Below are 19,059 nucleotides of genomic sequence, written 5' to 3'. Positions count from 1 at the left end.
GAGAATTGTTTTTTGGATTAAAGTTTTCTTCAAAGCGCTTTACTAGAATTTCATTAAATATACCACAAGATTTGAAGCAATCGTCAACCTTAAACATTTTTAATAAGTAGTTGTTGGTAATATCAACAGGATTTTCTCTTAATGTCTTAATCACTGTAAGATGGTGAAGAATCGTAGAACTTCATGCAATAAGATTACACGTTATTTGAATTTATTGTAAATTACTTGAGAACAATCACAAGACATACCGAAACCAAACTGTAGCAGTAAATATTTATTGAAGATGCCATCTTAAAAAAATTGAAATAATTAAACATGATCAAAAATTAAAATGAGGCACGAATCGATAATATTTAATGAAATTTATTTTTTACATGATCCTATTTATTATGTACTTTTAAAAAAAGAGTTACGAATTTCAAACAAAATTTTATTTTTCAAAAACTCAATCTTAACTGTTAAGTAAACTAAGTTTCAGCCAAAACAACTCAACCCTTTTAAAGTTTTGTTTTGTTGATGTCTCAGTGGCGGTCAAGCGATTTTCTTACTACAGTTCTAGATTCCAAACTTTAATATTTTAAAATTTGAATAATTTTTTTAATGTTAATTGTTTGTAGTAATTATTAATATTTGTAGTTTTGCAATAATTTTTGGTATGGAATCTGTTGTTGAAGAAAAACCTGAACTATCAGTTGATCGAGAAAAAGTAATACTTTTATATTAAAAGCTAATTGTTTTTTATTAGATAGTAATTCTTTTACTACAGAAACTGTAGTCGTTGTAAACATTTGAATTTTGTTTAATAATTTTTTATGTTAGCAATTAAGTGCTCTTAGAACTGATTCGAATCATTATTCGATGTCCTTGCGTAGTTAGCTATTGCATAGATCTAAACCATGCAATTTTATATTAATTTATTATAGTTCTAATTTAAAATATGTCATCAATTTTCTTTTAATGGTAATAAAATTGGTTCCTTCCTAAATTTCTCTAATATCCTGCAAAATTAAGTAAGTTTTAAAGTAAAAAAAATTTTTCAAGTGCCATTCTCAACCCAGAAGTAATTTTTGTTCTGTTCAGAATAAGAAAATAAAATTTATATAATATTTATTTATTATTTTATTTGTATTCAGTAAATAAATAAGACAATGTATTGATTTTTCCACTTTTTAAGTAAACAGCTCTTAAACATGTTTATAATTTTACTGTTAATGTCACATTTTTAATATTAATTTTAAAAAATGGTATTGAATAATCGCAATTTGTGCATCCTGAAATTTTGAATTTGACTAATTTTATTTGTTGTTGATTTTGATGTGTATAATATAATAATCTCATGATAAAACGAATTTCGAATTTTAGTTATCACTTTTTGACATGCCAGATCCGCGACAATTCCATCTTAAATCCATGTCATTTTCTGATCTTTTTTTAGCCTTTTAGTTATAATTTATTAAATTTCAATATTTTTACTAATAAGAAGTTATTATGACGACTTGCATATGATCAGAGTTAAGTAACAACTATTTGTTAACAGTTTATTAAAAAAAATCACTTAGTTGTATTTCATTCCTCCACTGTGATTCCACATGTTTTTCCTGAGCTGTTTTCAAATAATATTTCTATTTTTGTTATTTTTAATATAATGTTATCTAAATTGTTTTTAGACAATTAAGTTGATTTCAATTGTTAGTTTAGTTAAGGTAGGTATGCACTGTTAATTGGTTTTATTAATCTTAAATATTTGTTGAATATTATTTAAATATTAAAATTTAATTAATTATTTAAATATTAAAATTTAATTAATTATTTAAATATTTTTAAATCTTAATTAAATTTTTTTTTTTTTTTTACATTTTATTTTTATTAATCATTTCATTTTTATGTAAATAAATGAAATTTTGAGAATACTTTTTTAACTTATTTTTTATATTTTAGACTTGCCCTTTATTGCTGAGAGTTTTTTTAAGCAAAGGAAGACATCACTCTCTAAGTGATTTTCAAAGAGGAAATGTACCACCTAATGAGCTTCAAATTTATACATGGTAATCTTTTTTATTCTTTTTAAGGATTCAAAGTCTTGAAACATTTCTTATTGCTTCATCTTTTTCAAATCATGTATTGTATTCTATCATGATCATCTCTTAATATTTAAATAAATCTATATCTATCAGAGTGCGTAGAGTTTTTTAAAAGTGCATATTTTTCTATCTTTTAAAAAGAGATTTTTTCTTCATTGTACTGATTGTCGTTCTAAATTACAAAAAATGCATTATTTTCACAATTTTCTTTGAAATATCTATCAGAAACTAGTTATTTTATCATGATTATGTGAAGTTTTTGAAAATGTTTTTGAATTTCTCTAATTTTATGTTTATAAATTAAGAACTTTAAACAATAAAAAAAGTAATTTTTATTGCTGCACAGATCCTAATAATGATTTTTTTTTTAAGTGATTAAAAATATTTTTTGAGTGTTTAATAAATACTTAAAAGGTGCTTATTTTTTGTTGAAAAATCCGACTATGTACCCTGTCTATATTTGATTGGGCTTTGCTCACATATATTGTTTGATTTTAATATGCCCATTATTTACAATGTTTTATTCATGTGCAATGCAATTAATAAAAAAAGGGCAAATTGAAATGGTTGAATAAATTTTGACCTTCTGATCGAATTGTTGGCGAGTTTTTGTCAGTTGATGGTTTTATCCAGTTTAAACCATGGTCATGGCAAAAACCCTTTTTGATATAGTTTTTGACCAGTGTTAAAAACCCAAAATTTTTGTGTAAGGAAAATTATTAGCTATTATAAATAAGTATTTCTAAATACACTAAAACATACATATAAGATTACAAGTGATTAATCAATTTCATTCTTGAATTATTTTGATACTAAACTCTATTTTTGACAATTACTGTCAAAAACCTAAATGTTTGTGTAGAAAATATTAAATAATAAATAGAAATGTGTAAATTTGAAACGTATCCACTCTGAACAGTGTTAAAGCCCTCTGTACTCTTTTAAGTTTATTTTTCAGTTTTCAATGAATAAGACCGGAATTTAAAACTATTCTTTTGATTGATGCTAAGCTGTATAGTCTAGAAAGTAGACATACTAAAGTTATGAGGGTCTAAGCCCGATATAGTGAAGTCCCGTGCCTTGCTATATATATAATGTTATTTTTTGTGGATATAGTGAACCAAAAAAATGAGGAAGTTGCATATTGTGAACTCAGTGGTCTGTCTAGGTTTTTCTAAGAGTACCTATTTTGTGAAAATTTAGACATAATTTGTGAAAAATTAAAAATTATATTTAAAAATCCAACACAAAAATATGGCAAGAATATGGATTTATCATTTCTTAAGGAATACAAAAATAAAATTTTAAGAGAAAGTATTTTGTGAAACTACCGTTTTTCCTAAAATTAAATTTGTGAAACTACTGTTTTTCCTAAAGTTGAATTTGTAAAGGTACCGCTAAACGGTAGTAAATTCGGTCTGGACAGACCCCTCAACTTTTTTCTGTTTTCGACTGATTTTTTAAAAATAATTTTGAAATTTCTACTTCAAAATAAATACATATACCGATTTTTAAAACCATCTATAGAGGGGAATGTAGGTATAAGCATTTTTTCTTGTTTGCTTCTTTTATCTCACTTTCCCATCCCTAAACAAACCAAGCAGATGTTTCCAACCCAGGCAAATTATGCATCTGTAAGGTGTCAGTGGGATCAATATGCATTTTCTGTCAGAGGGAATGAGTAATTATTATTGGTCAAAGGGTTGGACACTAATATGTTGGTAAAGCCCTCATTTCTACTACTTTTTGCTCTTAGTTCAGTTAAAAAAATCCTGCAAACAAGTGACTCAAATTTAACTATGGCAAGCAGTAAACGTAAAACATTCTCCATTGATGATAAAATGGGCATAATCAGAAATATTGAAAATGGATGCAATCAAGCTGATATTTGCAGGGAATATAAACTATCCAAATCTGCAGTTTGTAACTTGTGGAAAAATAGTCAATTAATAATTTCTGCTCATGAAAAAAATTTAGATGGCAGAAAAAATTTGAGAAAAGCAGATCACAAGGATGTTGAAAAAGCATTACTGAAGTGGTTCACCAATCGAAGAAGCCGCAATCTTCCAGTATCTGGACAAATGGCGATGAATTTGCTAAGCGATTTTATGAGGCTACTTTTGTGTGCTCGAATGGCAGGTTAGACAGGTTTAAAAAATGGAATAACTGAAATTCATGAAAAATTATCTGAGAGCTGGGATGTGTTTCTATATCTGATGTTGAGGATTGCTCATCAGCTATAGATTTTTAATTTTTTTTTGTATGCAAGACGAAAAGTAATGAAAAATTTCACATTTTTTTGCTACTACATAATATTTTTCAGTCATTTATTTGAATAATATGTAATAAAAGGGAGTAGTTTGAGAACCATTTGATAAATTGCCTGCATAACGGATATAGTGAACCAAAATTTCAGTCCCTTGAAGGTTCGTTTGACTGTATAACATAATAACTTAACATGTAACTAGGAAAGTTATTCTCATAACTGTATTAAGTATTAATTATAAAATAATAGTAATTTAATTATATCCGGGAATTAATTAATTGATAAATTATTAACTCATTTAAACAAATATTTATGTTTTTTATAAATTATAATTAATTCACTAATCAGTAAACTAATTATTAACATTAGTTCACTAATATTGGAAATATTCATGTACATATAAGCAGGAGGGCAGAAAATTCTAATTTCTCTTTATCATTTCTTACAGGATACAAAAATAAAATTTTAGTATTTTATGAAATTTCCTTAAGTTGAATTTGTGAAGGTACTGCTAAATGGTAGTAAATTTGGCCTGGACAGACCCCTGATGATAAAAATCAAAATATATTGAATAGTAATAATTTATTAATTAAATTTAAGGTTCCACTTAGGGAATTTAAACTAATAAATGCACAAATTGACAAATCTTTTTTAACAAGAAAAAGTTTTGCAAAGCTGCACAATTTTTTGTCAGACTTATTCTGCTCCTCTAAATATAATTAATAACAACAACAAATATTGAGAATCAATGAAAAAATTATATTTTGAGATCAGACAATTATTAGTGAACTTTATTTTTACTTAATCTAAAAAAATCTGCCTAAATTGTAACATTCAATTATTATGTAACATTAAAAATCAATATTGAAATTGAATTGAATTGAGCCAGGTACAGAATTCATGTTGACCTGGGTTTCAAACCTCGGTGACCTCATTGGGAGATGAGCGCTCTTTCTCCTGAGCCACCTCTTAACGAGCCTCTTAAATTTCAACTTGAAGGAAATGAAAGATGTTTACAAAATCAGGATATTATAAGATCTGCCAATGCCCTTTATAATTTGAATTCTAGTCTTGATTTTGAGTTTTCTGCTAAAATCATTCAACGCTGCTCTGTATCAACTGATCTTGATTTCTTGTAATCATTCCATATTTTGAAAAATTTTAATAATTGAACTATTTGTAGTATTCCATCCTTTCCCTGTGTTTGGAAATCCTTTCTAATTTAATTTCTACATTCTGAGACTCCCGCGAAACTCCTGCACACCTGTTTCTTACGTTCCTTCTTTTAATATCTTGTTTCGACTGATTCCTCTTTACCTTCTGGTTAAACATCTTAGCATATTTCTTTGTTTATCTCGTTGCATTTCTCCTATCATTTACTGTTTATACACTAAGGAAGGTTCTTGGTTATAGAATCGAAACTATAGTTTGTCCATTTCTGTTCTTTTATTTGTGCTTTATATATTCACATTTTGTTTTAATCTTACTTGGTGTAGCATAAAATATACCTATTCTCTTTTTGGATCTACTATACAGACCATATTTTCTATATTACAGTTGGTCCCCGTCCCCCTGATAATATTTTGACACAATGCAAACAGTGAATGGTAGAAAATAAATACTTGGTAGTATACCTTGTAAAATAAATACTTGTACAAGACTGGCTCAAGGACAGAACAAAATTTTTATTAAAGTTAAATTAATTTTAAAATACTAATCATATCAAGCAGAAGGTTTTCTGCCTAGAATGCAGCAAATGTTTAAACTTTTGTTATATTTTTTAGATGATTTGCCCAAATAATTTTTGAATATGAATTTTAAAAAGTTTTCTGTTTCAATTAGATATTTTGTGTGAGTCCAAATATGCAAATAGTTTATTGGGTATTCATTGTCATTATGTCTTCGTTTTTTCTCTCTATTATTATACTTTGTGAAATTTGTATGAGTTAAATGAGTAATATTTTTGGTTGATCTAAATTTTTAGAATATTAATTCAGGGCCAATAAGATTAAACGAAATATTGAAAGAAGTCTATCATCTATTTTTTTAGTGCAAATTTATGAGTATCAGCTTGTCTGGGAAGTCAAGGGGACCTCTATGCAATGCTGACCACATTGCAACAATCGTGCTATTTGGTCATGAAATTGTGGAGCTTTAACCTCCATGAGCTCGCTGTGTGTTGCTGTGATAATGCTTTGCTTTTTTTTTACATCTAAATAAGTATAATAATTTGAAAAAATGTTCTTTGTTACAAATTTTTTATTAAATTTTATTAATACCATGTTTACAATTCATAATTACCTGTGTTTTTAAAAATGGAACTTTCTGTATAAAAGATTTTTTTTTTTTTTTACTAGTTTTAAGATTCAACAATAAGATATATAATTGATGAATATATTACTGATTGTTGTGACTTTATAAAAAATCTGTCATGTTAAATTTTTTAATTTTTTCTAGCATTTATACAAACTATTGCTTTTATCTATTATTTATGTATTTTCATATTATGAGATCTACTTGTTAAACCTTCTCTTAATGAAATCTTACTTTTTTTTATTATTTCATATCCAAAATACACAAATGCAATGGGGCAGAGCCTCTCAACAGTTTTGTTTTCGTTGTGAATATTTGTCTCATATTGAGGTGAGCTGTAGAGCTCGAAAAGAGGTTCAAGCAGTTCTGTTACTTCACGAGCTCTCTTGTTTGTGCATATTTGATGAAAGAAACCTCTTAGCATGCTTTAGAACCTGTTTTTGTTTATATTCAGATCAAAGATGAGGCAAATATTTATGTTTTGGGCTTTAATATCAGTTAACTAAGCTATCTCATAAAATGAAAAGTTGACTAGTTGTCCATTGAGTAAGAATCCTACAATTCCATTTCATTCATTCTAAAACATTAGGTCTAATCTATGTGATTCTTTAGGCTCGATGCAACTTTGAAAGAATTGACAAGCCTAGTGAAAGAAGTGAACCCTGATGCGAGACGAAAAGGAACTCATTTTGACTTTGCCCTGGTTTTCCCTGAACCCAGAGGACCCAATTACAGAATGAGAGAAATTGGAAGAACATGTTCAGGTGAGAAATCTGCTGACGATGGTAAATCTCTGTCTGCTTGCCGATTTCAGATTGGTGACTACTTAGACATAGCCATATCACCACCTCCCTATCGTGATAGACCACCTCAATCCAGAAGAGTGAGGATTTAAAAAAGCTTCTTTCATTAAGACTGAAATTCTCATACTGCAACACAATTTCATATTTTAGTGAATAAATTTGTACATAAATATTGCTCATGTGTCAATAAATTTTGTGGAATAATTATAAGGTGGTTATGCTTCTTGATATTTTATAAATTATAATTTAACCTCATCTCTGGCGGCGTCACATCTCATATGTTCGGCGTTTTTGTGCCTGTATGGTTGCTGTCTCATACCATGCAACGAAGAGAATAGAACGTATATTAAGTTTCCGCAATGAAAAAAATATTTTTTATATATTTATTTTTTTGGTCAGAAATTTGAAATATCTGTCAGTGTGTAATAAAAGGGATTAAAAAAAATTCTTTTTTTTTTTCTTTTTCGTGATGCAGTACAGAAATAAGGAAAATAATGCTAATATTTTTTTCATTGATGCATCCCCTTTTGAATATATTCTAAAATAGTTATTAAATCATTACCTGTAAATTTAACATTTTCCACTTTTTTTAAATCAAATTTAAAAAATTTTGATGTTTTACAAATTTAACTTCATATCATATATGTAAGGTATAGTAACTTTTAGGCTTTACTTCACTATGTTCTATTGAATTATAATGCTTGCATACAAAAAACAGAGCAATAATACATAATAACAGGGTGCGTAGCGTTTGTAAAAAGTGCTTAAAGGTGCTTTTTGGGGTATTTCGTTTTTAAAAGCTTTTAAAGGTGCTTTTTTCAGCTGGCGTACTTGTGTGGAAAAACAATACTANAATATATAGGGAAAAATATATAGAAATAAGTCATAAATGATATTTATTTGTAGTGACAATTTTTGAAAATATTTTCTTCCTTTACCATATTTTTGTGTTGATTTTTTAAATATAATTTTTTATTTGCACTAATTATGTCTAAATTTTCACAAGATAGGTACCTCTTAAAAAAACCCAGACAGATCAATGATTTTGCTCTTTCATAAACGACACACCTTTCCAAGAAAACAAATATTATTATCATTTCAAAAAAAGACTTTCTGATATTTTTCACTAGAGTTACATTATTTTTAATTTAACTTTTGTAACTTAGTGATAATAGTGCTTGAAAAGTTTTTAAAAAGTGCTTATTTTTGATTCAAAGATTTGGCTACGCACCCTGAATAAGGTAAACAAATTGTTTTAAAAATTGAATCTGTTGATACTTAATTTTAAAAAGTCACTGATTACAATTCTCCATGTGTGTTGTGTTACACTTAGTGCATTCTGATAGTTAATTGCTTTATTTTTTTAAAAAAAATTACCAAAATATTACTAAGTTCTGTATTTAGGAATTTAAAAAAAATTAGACGGTAGGGCTATATTGGAACAACTCTTTTACTGTTTCAGTTTCTACCTACAAAATAAGTTTATTTTATTCTATATTTAAATTTTAAAATAGCTAATAGAAATCCAGTGAAACTTGACAACTCCTGATTCTGCTAACAATGGGCTTAATAAACTATTTTCCAACCGATTAACTTACAATCTATATCCAGTAGTCGACAACATTTTTTTCCCACCGAAATTTTTACTGGTAGGCCACATAACTTCTGTTTTAGATTGCATATATCAATATAATATCAAAAACATAGGATTTCAGTAATAACTGTTAGTAAATAACAGAAAAATAAAGACTATATTAAATTTACTATTTTCGTTTAATAATAGTCACTCAGCGTAACTGGCTAGTATCCCAAGGTTAATTAATGAGACATCGTCACCAGATCTCTGATGCAATATGTTTGGCTTTTGTTTTATTTACGCACATGTTGCGTAACAATAGAATTTCATTTCATTTTGCAACATTTCATAATACAAACGCGTTAGATGTTTATAATTTAGGCATGGAAAATGGCAGCAGGCGATGGCTAAGTGGATAAACTGAATGAAAAAGTCGAAGCTTTTTTAATAACCTTGCATCATCAAGTTAAAAATGGATTATTTTGATTTAGGAATGATGGATATTGCTTTTCATTTGCGTGGTTCACCTCGAAAAGTACAACCGACGGCTGTTTCACCAAATCAAAAGCAACCACTTCTTTTCATTTGCAAAAATGCCTAGCGGTCATCATAATTTCAATTGATTTCTGGGTTATCAAAATTTACCCAGTGGGTCGCAAGGTATTCCGCTTGTGCATAGTTTGTCGCTAATCTAGAAGCAAGTACCGTTCTGTAAATGAAAAAAAAGGTTTACCCTGAATAACCTTTGATCTAATGATAGGATTTTTACATTCTTAAGGATTCGATAAGATGACTTCAAATACTATGTTAATTATTGATAAAGACGATATTTTAAGTTAGAAATCAGACACAAAAACGTCTTTTTTGTCGACGGATTCAGATTTCTAAACCCCAAAATATATGGGGTAGCCACAATTTTTGGCGATCGATATGGGCCCAATAGTTAGGTCAGTAGAACGATTATTTCCCATCTAAATCTGATTTTTTTTATCTCTGAAACAAAAAGTTAATGTACAGTGCGCAAAAAAAAAAAAAAAAAAAAAAAAAAAAAAAAAAAAAAAAANAAAAAAAAAAAAAAAACGGGCTACCCTCAATAATTTTTAATCCCCCTAATGATCGGATCTTCGCGTTCTAGGACTCAATATGCTAATTATTTAGTGCTGACGATATTTTAAATTACGAAATCCGACACAAAATCGCACTTTCTCTGAATAAACGTATTATTTTTTTAACTGATTCGGATTTCTGACCCTCAAAATAAAGGAGTAGCCACAATCTCGGAAATATGGTTCCAATATAGTTTGATCAGGAGAGCGATCCAATGTTTGAACCTCTTATGCTAATTTTACTCTGCGTAAAACTTATACAGGGTAATTTTTTTTTTTTTTGCTCACTGTACATTAATTTCTGAAAATTATGATCCTTTGATGAATGGTTTCGACTGTAAATGAATTTATTCCATTAATTTTTTTTAATTACTTTTTTTATCTTCCTTATATCCTACAGAATTAGTAAAATCTGTTTAGTGTTTATATTAAAATTCATATTTATATTTTAAATATTTCGCTGGGGAGTTTCCCCGCAATTATAAGTAATCCATTTCAATAGTGACATTTGTCTCAAATAAAATTATAATTCTCAAATGATTTCTTTATCTAAAAAAAATAATCTTTTAGCAATTTCTTGCTATTGAATAATACTTAATGAGTAAAATAAAAGTATTTATAATTTACTCTTGAATTAATTATGCAAAGATATTTATTTTGTTATCAACTCAAGTATGCATAATATTCTAAACATAATTCAAGAAAAATTATCTCTAATTATTCGTTATAAGTTATCTTTAAATTTGCTATATAAATGAAGCGGTCAATGTTAAAAGGGGATATGTTACAAAATTACGTTTTCGAGAAAAACCAAAAAAAACTGTGTAGAAACTTGATATCAAATGCCAAGTAATTTTCTAGACTGCCTAATGAAGAGGATACAACAATTGGGAAGCAATTGAAACAATCTTTCCACAATTGACACGGTTTTGGATTTTTTTTTTTGTTTTTTGAAATAGCGGATTTGTAACATTACCCCGTTTTAACATTGACCGCTTCAAATGTACTTGTAGTTTTATTAATCTTAGTCTAAATTTCAAAATCTTTTGTTCTGTTTTTCTTTTTGTAAACTTATGTATTATTTGCGAACACAATAGTTATTTTCAGTACAATTTTAGTGTTTTGTGTTCATGGAATTAATGAATTGAAAACATGATGCACGTATTTTATTTCTCCCAAACTAGAAAAAAAAGTTTAATTTACATATAAATTAGTTTTTACTCTACTAATAGTACATTCTCTGTACAATAGTATGAGTGATAAGTACTTGTGCTACAGGAACTCTACTGTTCATACCGTCTATTAAATTTGAGCCTTATTTTATCTGTTTTTATTTCGAGTTAAGATCAGGCGATTTGTCTGACTGTCGTTATTTGTCACTGCGTATGATGAAGTATCAGGAGATGGTACAGACTTTTCTTTTTTCGTACTCGTATCATTTACATTTTGCTTAGAGTTTTTTAATTTTTTTAGAACTGATATCATGTTATCTTCTGTTTTTGTATCTGGTTGTTTGTCATCTGAACTTTCACCATTTATCGAAAGATTCTTAGCTTTACCACTTTCAATTCCACTTGCATTTGTTTGTTTTTCTTTCTTTAAGAAAGAAGATAGAGGTATAGGTATCGGAATAGGAACTGGAAGTGGCAGGAATATTGGATAAGGTAACATGACTGTGTTTGGTGGCGCAGAGGATCCTGCATTGAAATGTGGCATTGAAGGCTTCAAGTTCGGTAACACAGGATCCGGGTATATATGCGATCCCAGAGGATCTGTCCTTCTGTTCATTGTTGATTGCATTCGAAGAAATGCTTCCAAATGTTGTGGGTGTGACAAAGAACCAAAGGGTGGCTGAAAAAATTGTGGATTAAATTGAGAATGAATAAAATCATTGTTCAACAATGGCGGTGGTGGAGGCAACCCAGGTGGTAAAAGCGATCCAGCTATTCCTGGATGGGATGGTATTGATTTTGAATGAGCAGCAGGTGGATTTATGGGTGATGAGTTTTGTGATATATATGGTGACACAGGTGGTGGATAAAGTCTATTTTGTCCAGGAAACGTAATTGAAGGATGTACAGATGAAGCTAAATGAGCTGGAGGGGCTTCTTGGTGGGGATTTGTTTTGTGGCGCAAATTTGCTAGACGTTGTTTTTTACGGAAATGTTCTCTGTCATTCTCAAAATGTTTTCTTCTACGTTCCACAGAATTTTTGTCTCTCTCTTCCCTCAGATAAGAAGATAGAGCATTGCACATTTCAAGTGAGCGTTTGTCTTTCACTAAAGTAGAATTATCAGGGCTCTTATGCCCACTTTGGGAATAATCCCTTTGAAGAGGAGGGAATGTTATTTTTTCAGATTTGTGTTTCATTGATAGATCCTCCAGATCTATTTCTTTTCTGACTGGATTTTGGGGGAAAGTTCTCACATTGGGGGACACTGAATCATCATCACTATGAGACAAATTTTGTCCGCCATTTATCGGCTCTTGACAATCTCTCAACCAGAGATCTGGAGTAATTAGTTTAGAGTTGGCATTTCCAATGTTCTTGCTCGTTTCTTCCTGCAAATGTGGATTCATTTGCAAATAAGCTTGAGTTTCCCGGCAGAAAATTTGCATTTTGTATTGATTCAAACACTTATCACTGCAAAATTGAAGTTGTTCATCACCATCTTTAAAGTCTACGTAATTCACTGTATGTCGCACATGCCTGCACCAGTTGCAAACACGATTCTTTTTAAAAGCTGCTCTTCGACACTGGTTGAAGCAAGGCTCGCTGCAAAAGACTTTTGTTTTGCCAGATGAAGTTTTTAGTGTAAACAATTTCAATCCTGTTTTTTGGCACCAGGCGCATATGATAGCTTCGTTGCTTGGATTTGATATCAAAGATTCTGTAAAGAAAGAAAATAATAATAAAACATTTTAGCATTTTCGCAAACATTTTTCAATTCTTTTTCTAAGCTCTTTAAGTTAACTTAATTCAAATAAATTGCATATTTATCAAACAATAAAGCCATCACATTAACGTAACTTTCACATTAAATTACTGTAGTGCAAATCAGATCTTGATTATAGTCTGTTGTCATAATTTTTGTCTTCTCTACAGAAACATTTTTAAAATTGATCTTATTTTTTAAATAACTTCGCACAGTTGTTACTGGAAAAAGCAATCCATTGATAGCACTATGAACAGGAGCAGTCGTAGATTGCACTTGTTCATAGTGCTTTCTAACAAAGACACCCATTCTTGACCAAAATCCAGCATTCTTTTCCGATAATTATCTTTTGTCTTAACGGATTATAAATTGACTATGGGACACTAAAGTATCATTTCTTGAACTTTTAGAATTTTTTATTCCACCTATTAAAATATTTTCTTTATTTAAAAAATATAGAATTTATCCTCAATATATCTTAAATAAAGGATTTATTTTTAAAAAAGCCCTTAAAAGCTTTAAGAAGGCATATTTATATTTGCTCTATTGCTTTAACCGGATAATAAAAAACTATTAGGTTACGGAATTGAAATCTAGAGTGACCATTTAATACCGGTTGTAAACTATTACAAATTAATATGCTGCAGACTTTGCAGAAGTGGTAAGTCAAAATACAACATACAGTCCGAAAAAAAAGGGCCAAATTGAATTATTTTTAATCTAATGATAAGATCCTGACGTTTTAGGACCTTGATGTTTCGAACGGGTGGCATCAAATATGCTAATTAAAAAGTGCAGACAATATTTTTTTTTTTGCAGAGAATTATCTTTGTATAAACGAATCTTATAATTGTATGCAAAATGTTTAAAATTCATCTAAACAGTTCTCGAGACATAAGAGAAATACGCAGAAAGTAGAATTAACACATTAAGAGGTCCAAACTTTAAAGAGCTCTCCTGACAAAACTATTGGGACCATATTTCCCAGAATGCGTCGATTTATGGAGTTCTGGAACGTGAAGATCCGATCATTAGATCTAAAGTTATACAAGGTGGAACACTCCATTATTTTAGTATTTTTTAATCAATCGATTTTAGAATCCTTGTCAAAAATTATGTAAATAACCAATGGAATTAAAATTAATTGAACCAGTTTATTTGTTCGGTAGTAGTTACATTGTAACGAGGATTATCAACGCCTTTCAATTTCACACTACAATCAAATTGGTTATGATGCTTTGAATCCTACCTCGATAATGACTCTTCATTATCTAAAAACTTTTTTTCTTCTCATTAACATAATAATAACGATATTTTAAGTTTCAGAAACTGAAACTTTCTCAAAATAAGCATATATTTTTTTCAACGGATTCGGATTTCTGATTCATTGGGGGTAGCCACAATATGGGAAATACGGTCCCAGTAATATGTTAGTATCAATTTTTTCATCTTGTTTCGAAAAAGTCGTTTTTTTAAAGTTTCAATTTTCGAGAACTGTTTGAATGATTTTGTTATTTAAAATCGCATAATAAAAAATAATGTATAAGTTTATCTATCCTATAATTCAAAATTTTTATGACTAGTATTACAATAAATAATTATTTTCATACTATCTTTGGATCTCAAACAATTCTAGAGATAAAGTGATGCGCGAAAAATTGGAAATTAAAAGACTCGATATTTCGACCGTTTTCCTGCCTAAATTAAGGATTACATTTTACAGATTGCGGCTCCCTCCCTCCCCCCCTTTTTTTAAGGGTCATAAAGTCAAATTAGTGGATCAAAGGGCGTTTGTTCCAAAAAGTGTTTTTTTATTTATTTATTCATTTTTAGCATCGCAGATTTTTAAACATCAGTATTATTTCCAAATTATGCCTTTTTTCTCTATATCTCTGACACGCAAATTACAAAATTCGCTTACTTAAAGATAATTAAATGAAAGAAATAATTTTCCCTCACTATTTATTTTTAATTTTACGAGTATACAGTATGTATAATTATGTATACAAATTTTAAATGATGGTCCTTATAAAACGAAAGTTTTGCGAGTGCAGGAGTCGGAGCTTCCAAGAATTTATTACATGTTAACATAGTTTGTTTCATTGGGAAAAAAATTTAGTTAAATTCGAAGGAATATTCGTTATATGTACCAAAACTCAAATGCTCTGAAACTGAGTGTCATAAGTGATTTCACGAACATACAAACGAATGGGATGCATTTCTAATTTTTACGATAAAAATGTTTTATGATGACATTTTGTGTTAACTCAACCAATGAGGAATAAAATATTTACTAAGTTGGAATAATAGCGCGACTTCTATTAAATGCTTGTATGCTTAGAAGCATTGAGGCTCTTTCTTAATTTTTGTGATAAATATTAATGTAGTGATTCGATTATATCAAATTTGCAGAGAAATTTTCGAATTCAATACGCGTATTGATTGGAATAGCGTGAGGAATATATACATTTTTACTATTTAATTTATAAAAAAAAAAAATTTTTGAAAAATAACTTAGCGATAACTTAGAAATGTATTACAATGCATTAATAATCATTGTTTTTTTTTTCATAAATAGATTTGACTACCAAAATATACCGAGCCCTCTTCTTTGGCATATAAAAAAAATGTCATCAAAAAATGACGAAGCTTTCTCTAAACCTATAAATTTACAAACATATGAATGGTTTTACATTGAATATTAAAATGGTGCAGAACCATTAATCTTTTCTTGTTAAATCAGTGATTTGAATTTAACTTCTCAACATAAAACAAAAGTAAATACAGCTCCGATACTTTTAATCTGATGTCCAAACTTCATAGGGCGAGAACCAATAAATGAAATGGTACAATATCATACATAATTCCCATGTTGAATATTTAGTTTAGTCTTTGAACTTCTCAGCATCGAAAAAAGCAGTTATACTATACACCTATATAGTTCCGGTACTTTTAATCTGATGTCCTATATTCACTATATAGCTGTATAAAAGAAATACTATTATAAAAAAGCTCTATAATGGTACAGTAGCATACATCTTTCCCATGTTAAATCAGTGGTTTAGTATTTAAACATCTCAGTAGAAAATAAAAGTAACTACAACATTGATATTTTTAATCTGATGTCCTAACTTCAAAAGACACAATAAAAGAAATGGTTCAGTGCCATACATCGTTCCCATGTTAAATCTTTGGTTTGGTATTTATAGTTCTCGGCATAAAACAAAAACAATTACTTTAACTGGGAAATAGTTCCGGTACTTTTAATCTGATGTCCTATATTCACTATATAGCTGTATAAAGAAAATACTATTATAAAAAAGCTATGGTATAGAAACATACATCGTTCCCATGTTAAATCAGTGGTTTAGTATTTTAACATCTAAGAATAAAATAAAAGTAACTACAACTTTGATATTTTTAATTTGATGTCCTAACTTCAGAAAAAACAATAAATGAAATAGTTCAGTGCCATACATCTTTCCCATGTTAAATCTTTGGTTTGGTATATATACTTCTCGGCATAAAACAAAAACAATTACTTTAATTGCGAAACAGTTCCGGTACTTTTAATCTGATGTCCTAATTTCACGAAGGTTCTGTAAGTGTAATAAATCTAGACGTTACCATTCGTAAAAATATTAACACTTCATTTAATGCACGACCCCTCGCAACCATCTTAAGAAACGAACAGACGGAACCAGTAGGAGTAACCCCAAATATGTAATAACAGCTGTTTGAACTTAAGATGAGCGACGGGGCGTGGAATTAATTTGCTCCAAAGCATCTCGCCTCTCTACCTCCCATCTTCCTTTTCACTCACCCCCTTCTATAATGTTCTAAGGTAAATGGGAAGGGGGGGGTCTGCCAGAAGCTCTTTCATCTTTCAATCCGCGTTTCTACTGATTCGACGCCTATCTTCTAATGAGCCTTGTTTGCTGAGATAGATGCTTAGCTTGCTTCCAAAGCAAGATGCTGTCCATCAAGGATGGTATTGTGCTCCCGTAAGGTGCGATTTGCTCTCCAACCCCCCCCCCTCCTGTTCCTTTTGGATCATTGTAGTAGAACAATAATGATAGTAGGGGAATTAATATGTTCTTCGGCATCAGCTGAGATTCATTTTGATGATTTCCAGACAAAACTTGAGGTGCATTACCCACAAAAAGCAATGGACAAGCAGCTTATCTTGGCTAAGCAACGATGTTGATTATTAAAAATTTAAATGGTAGTCTTTCCCTGAAATTTATTCACATGAAGTCTTGATATCAGGACTCAAAAATTATATTATCAGAGCTCAACATGTCCGGGCTATGTAAGAATTCTGATGAGTTTTTTACTTGCCCGACTGGGCATGGTCAGTACTCACCAATGATTATCGCGATTAAGTTATCACTAATTCCCCGATAAAGTGCCCCCTCAAATTTGTAGGAAATTGCCAATATGCCAGATGGAGGCCGGGATAGCTTGGTTGGTAGGGCACTGGACCCATGTCCAAGAGGTCGAGTGGTTGACCTGTCGGCCGAAGATTCTCCGTGTAGTAAATGGTGACTGATGCACGTTAAATCTGTCGAGTCACAAAGTCCTCAATGTTCCCTTAACAAATCAATACCTCTGGGGGTACTGATCCAGGAGTTTCCTTGTCTTCTGGATTGGTTCAAAATTACAAGGCTAAGGAAATTACAAAACTAGGAAATTACAAAACTAAGGAAATTACAAAACAAATTACAAGGCTGTTCAACAACGGTTATAGATGGGAGCCGTGGTGGCTCAGGGGATAGACCGTGCTCCTTCCAATGAAGTGAATCGGGTTCGAATCCCAGTGATGACTGGTCGATTCGAATTCCACACCCGGCTTGCACTGATTGCAGTGCTGAATTAATATATTCTCAGAGGTAGACGGATCATGGATTAGAGTGCAATTTGCCGTCAGACTAACCGTGGAAGGTTTACGTGGTTTTCCTCTCCATGTAACGCTAATGCGGGTTCGTTCATCAAAAAGTCCTCCACGCAGACAAATTTATCCCAATATTTGATTCAGGAGTTCCTCTGTCTTCTGCATTGAGTTCAAAATTACAAAGCTACGGAGTTTATCATTAGTAGTAGTAAACCCAGAATTGTGTCAGATGTTTAACAATGGTTATAAAATAAAAGATGGGTAGTGGATAAACGGTGCAAAAGAGGTGGGGTACTATCGATTATATTAGATCCGATCAAAATTTAACTGAATTTACTTAGATAAATAAGAATTGGAAAAAAATTTGGCTTATTCTTTTTTTTTTATCCCCTAGTCATGTTCATATATTTAAAAAAAATAATACATTTAACTTAATTAATAATAGCAACTGTTAAATTTGGTTTAAAATTCTTTGGTACTTAATTTTCCATTTTCATTTTGCTCTTTCGTTATAGTTCTTTTGAAAATTTATATAGTAATTAGTCTCTGTAAATGAATAGTTAACTAACCTAAACAAATTAAAAATAAAATATTGTCTTGTTAATTGTTTTTATTAAATTAAAATGAAAACTTGGTTATCTTCTGTATTTCTTTCCCTCTAAAAATGTCTTTTTATTAACATGTTTTGCGAAGTAAAAGTTTCACTTAGACACACATGCTAGGAGATTTTTCGAGCCATGCTAGGTATCTTTTTAGGTCCTAAAATTACTCACAATGACCTATAAAAGTCTTCGGCCAGCATATTTTTTCTAACTGTTTTGGTTTTCGATGATTTAAGTGAGTGAAAAATAAATAATTTTCCTTTCATTTATTATTATAACTAAATCTAAATAATATCACATTATTTATTTATAATTACATGCATAACGTTTATAAACATAAACACTAACTGAAATCCACAACTTTTTCGTGTTAAAAAGTCTCTGGTCAGATTATGATTTCAATTTAATTAAAATAGTTTTCAATAAATATAATTTGAAAAGCTAATAATTCCATAATAAAAGTTTAGTAGGCATTTTCACAA

The 19,059-nt window shown here is 29.8% G+C and overlaps 2 protein-coding genes across 2 annotated transcripts in view; one reads left to right on the top strand and one right to left on the bottom strand.

The window, feature by feature from the left end:
* Window positions 1-495: 495 nt before the first annotated feature.
* On the top strand, window positions 496-7,673 carry LOC107440401 (histone deacetylase complex subunit SAP18). The gene is made up of 3 exons (XM_016053309.3): window positions 496-706; window positions 1,939-2,045; window positions 7,273-7,673. Exons 1-3 carry the CDS (start codon window positions 656-658, stop codon window positions 7,553-7,555), a joined length of 441 nt encoding a protein of 146 aa, XP_015908795.1. The 5' UTR covers window positions 496-655; the 3' UTR covers window positions 7,556-7,673.
* A 3,621-nt stretch (window positions 7,674-11,294) lies between these two features.
* LOC107440400 (sine oculis-binding protein homolog) overlaps window positions 11,295-19,059 on the bottom strand; it is a 58,702-nt gene continuing 50,937 nt past the window's right edge. The window contains exon 3 of the mRNA XM_016053308.4: window positions 11,295-13,036. Coding sequence (XP_015908794.1) covers window positions 11,466-13,036 — 1,571 coding nt within the window. The 3' untranslated portion in view covers window positions 11,295-11,465. The remainder of the gene's footprint in view (window positions 13,037-19,059) is intronic.

Source organism: Parasteatoda tepidariorum, chromosome 4 (genome assembly GCF_043381705.1).
Source record: "Parasteatoda tepidariorum isolate YZ-2023 chromosome 4, CAS_Ptep_4.0, whole genome shotgun sequence".
Taxonomy (NCBI): domain Eukaryota; kingdom Metazoa; phylum Arthropoda; class Arachnida; order Araneae; family Theridiidae; genus Parasteatoda; species Parasteatoda tepidariorum.
This window is presented reverse-complemented; position numbering and strand designations above follow the sequence as displayed.

Excerpts from the sequence above, each read along its gene's own strand:
- LOC107440401 (XM_016053309.3), top strand. The coding sequence starts at position 656 with ATGGAATCTGTTGTTGAAGAAAAACCTGAACTATCAGTTGATCGAGAA. Across the intron at positions 707-1,938 it reads TATCAGTTGATCGAGAAAAA|ACTTGCCCTTTATTGCTGAG; the intron begins GTAATACTTTTA and ends TTTATATTTTAG. Across the intron at positions 2,046-7,272 it reads GAGCTTCAAATTTATACATG|GCTCGATGCAACTTTGAAAG; the intron begins GTAATCTTTTTT and ends GTGATTCTTTAG.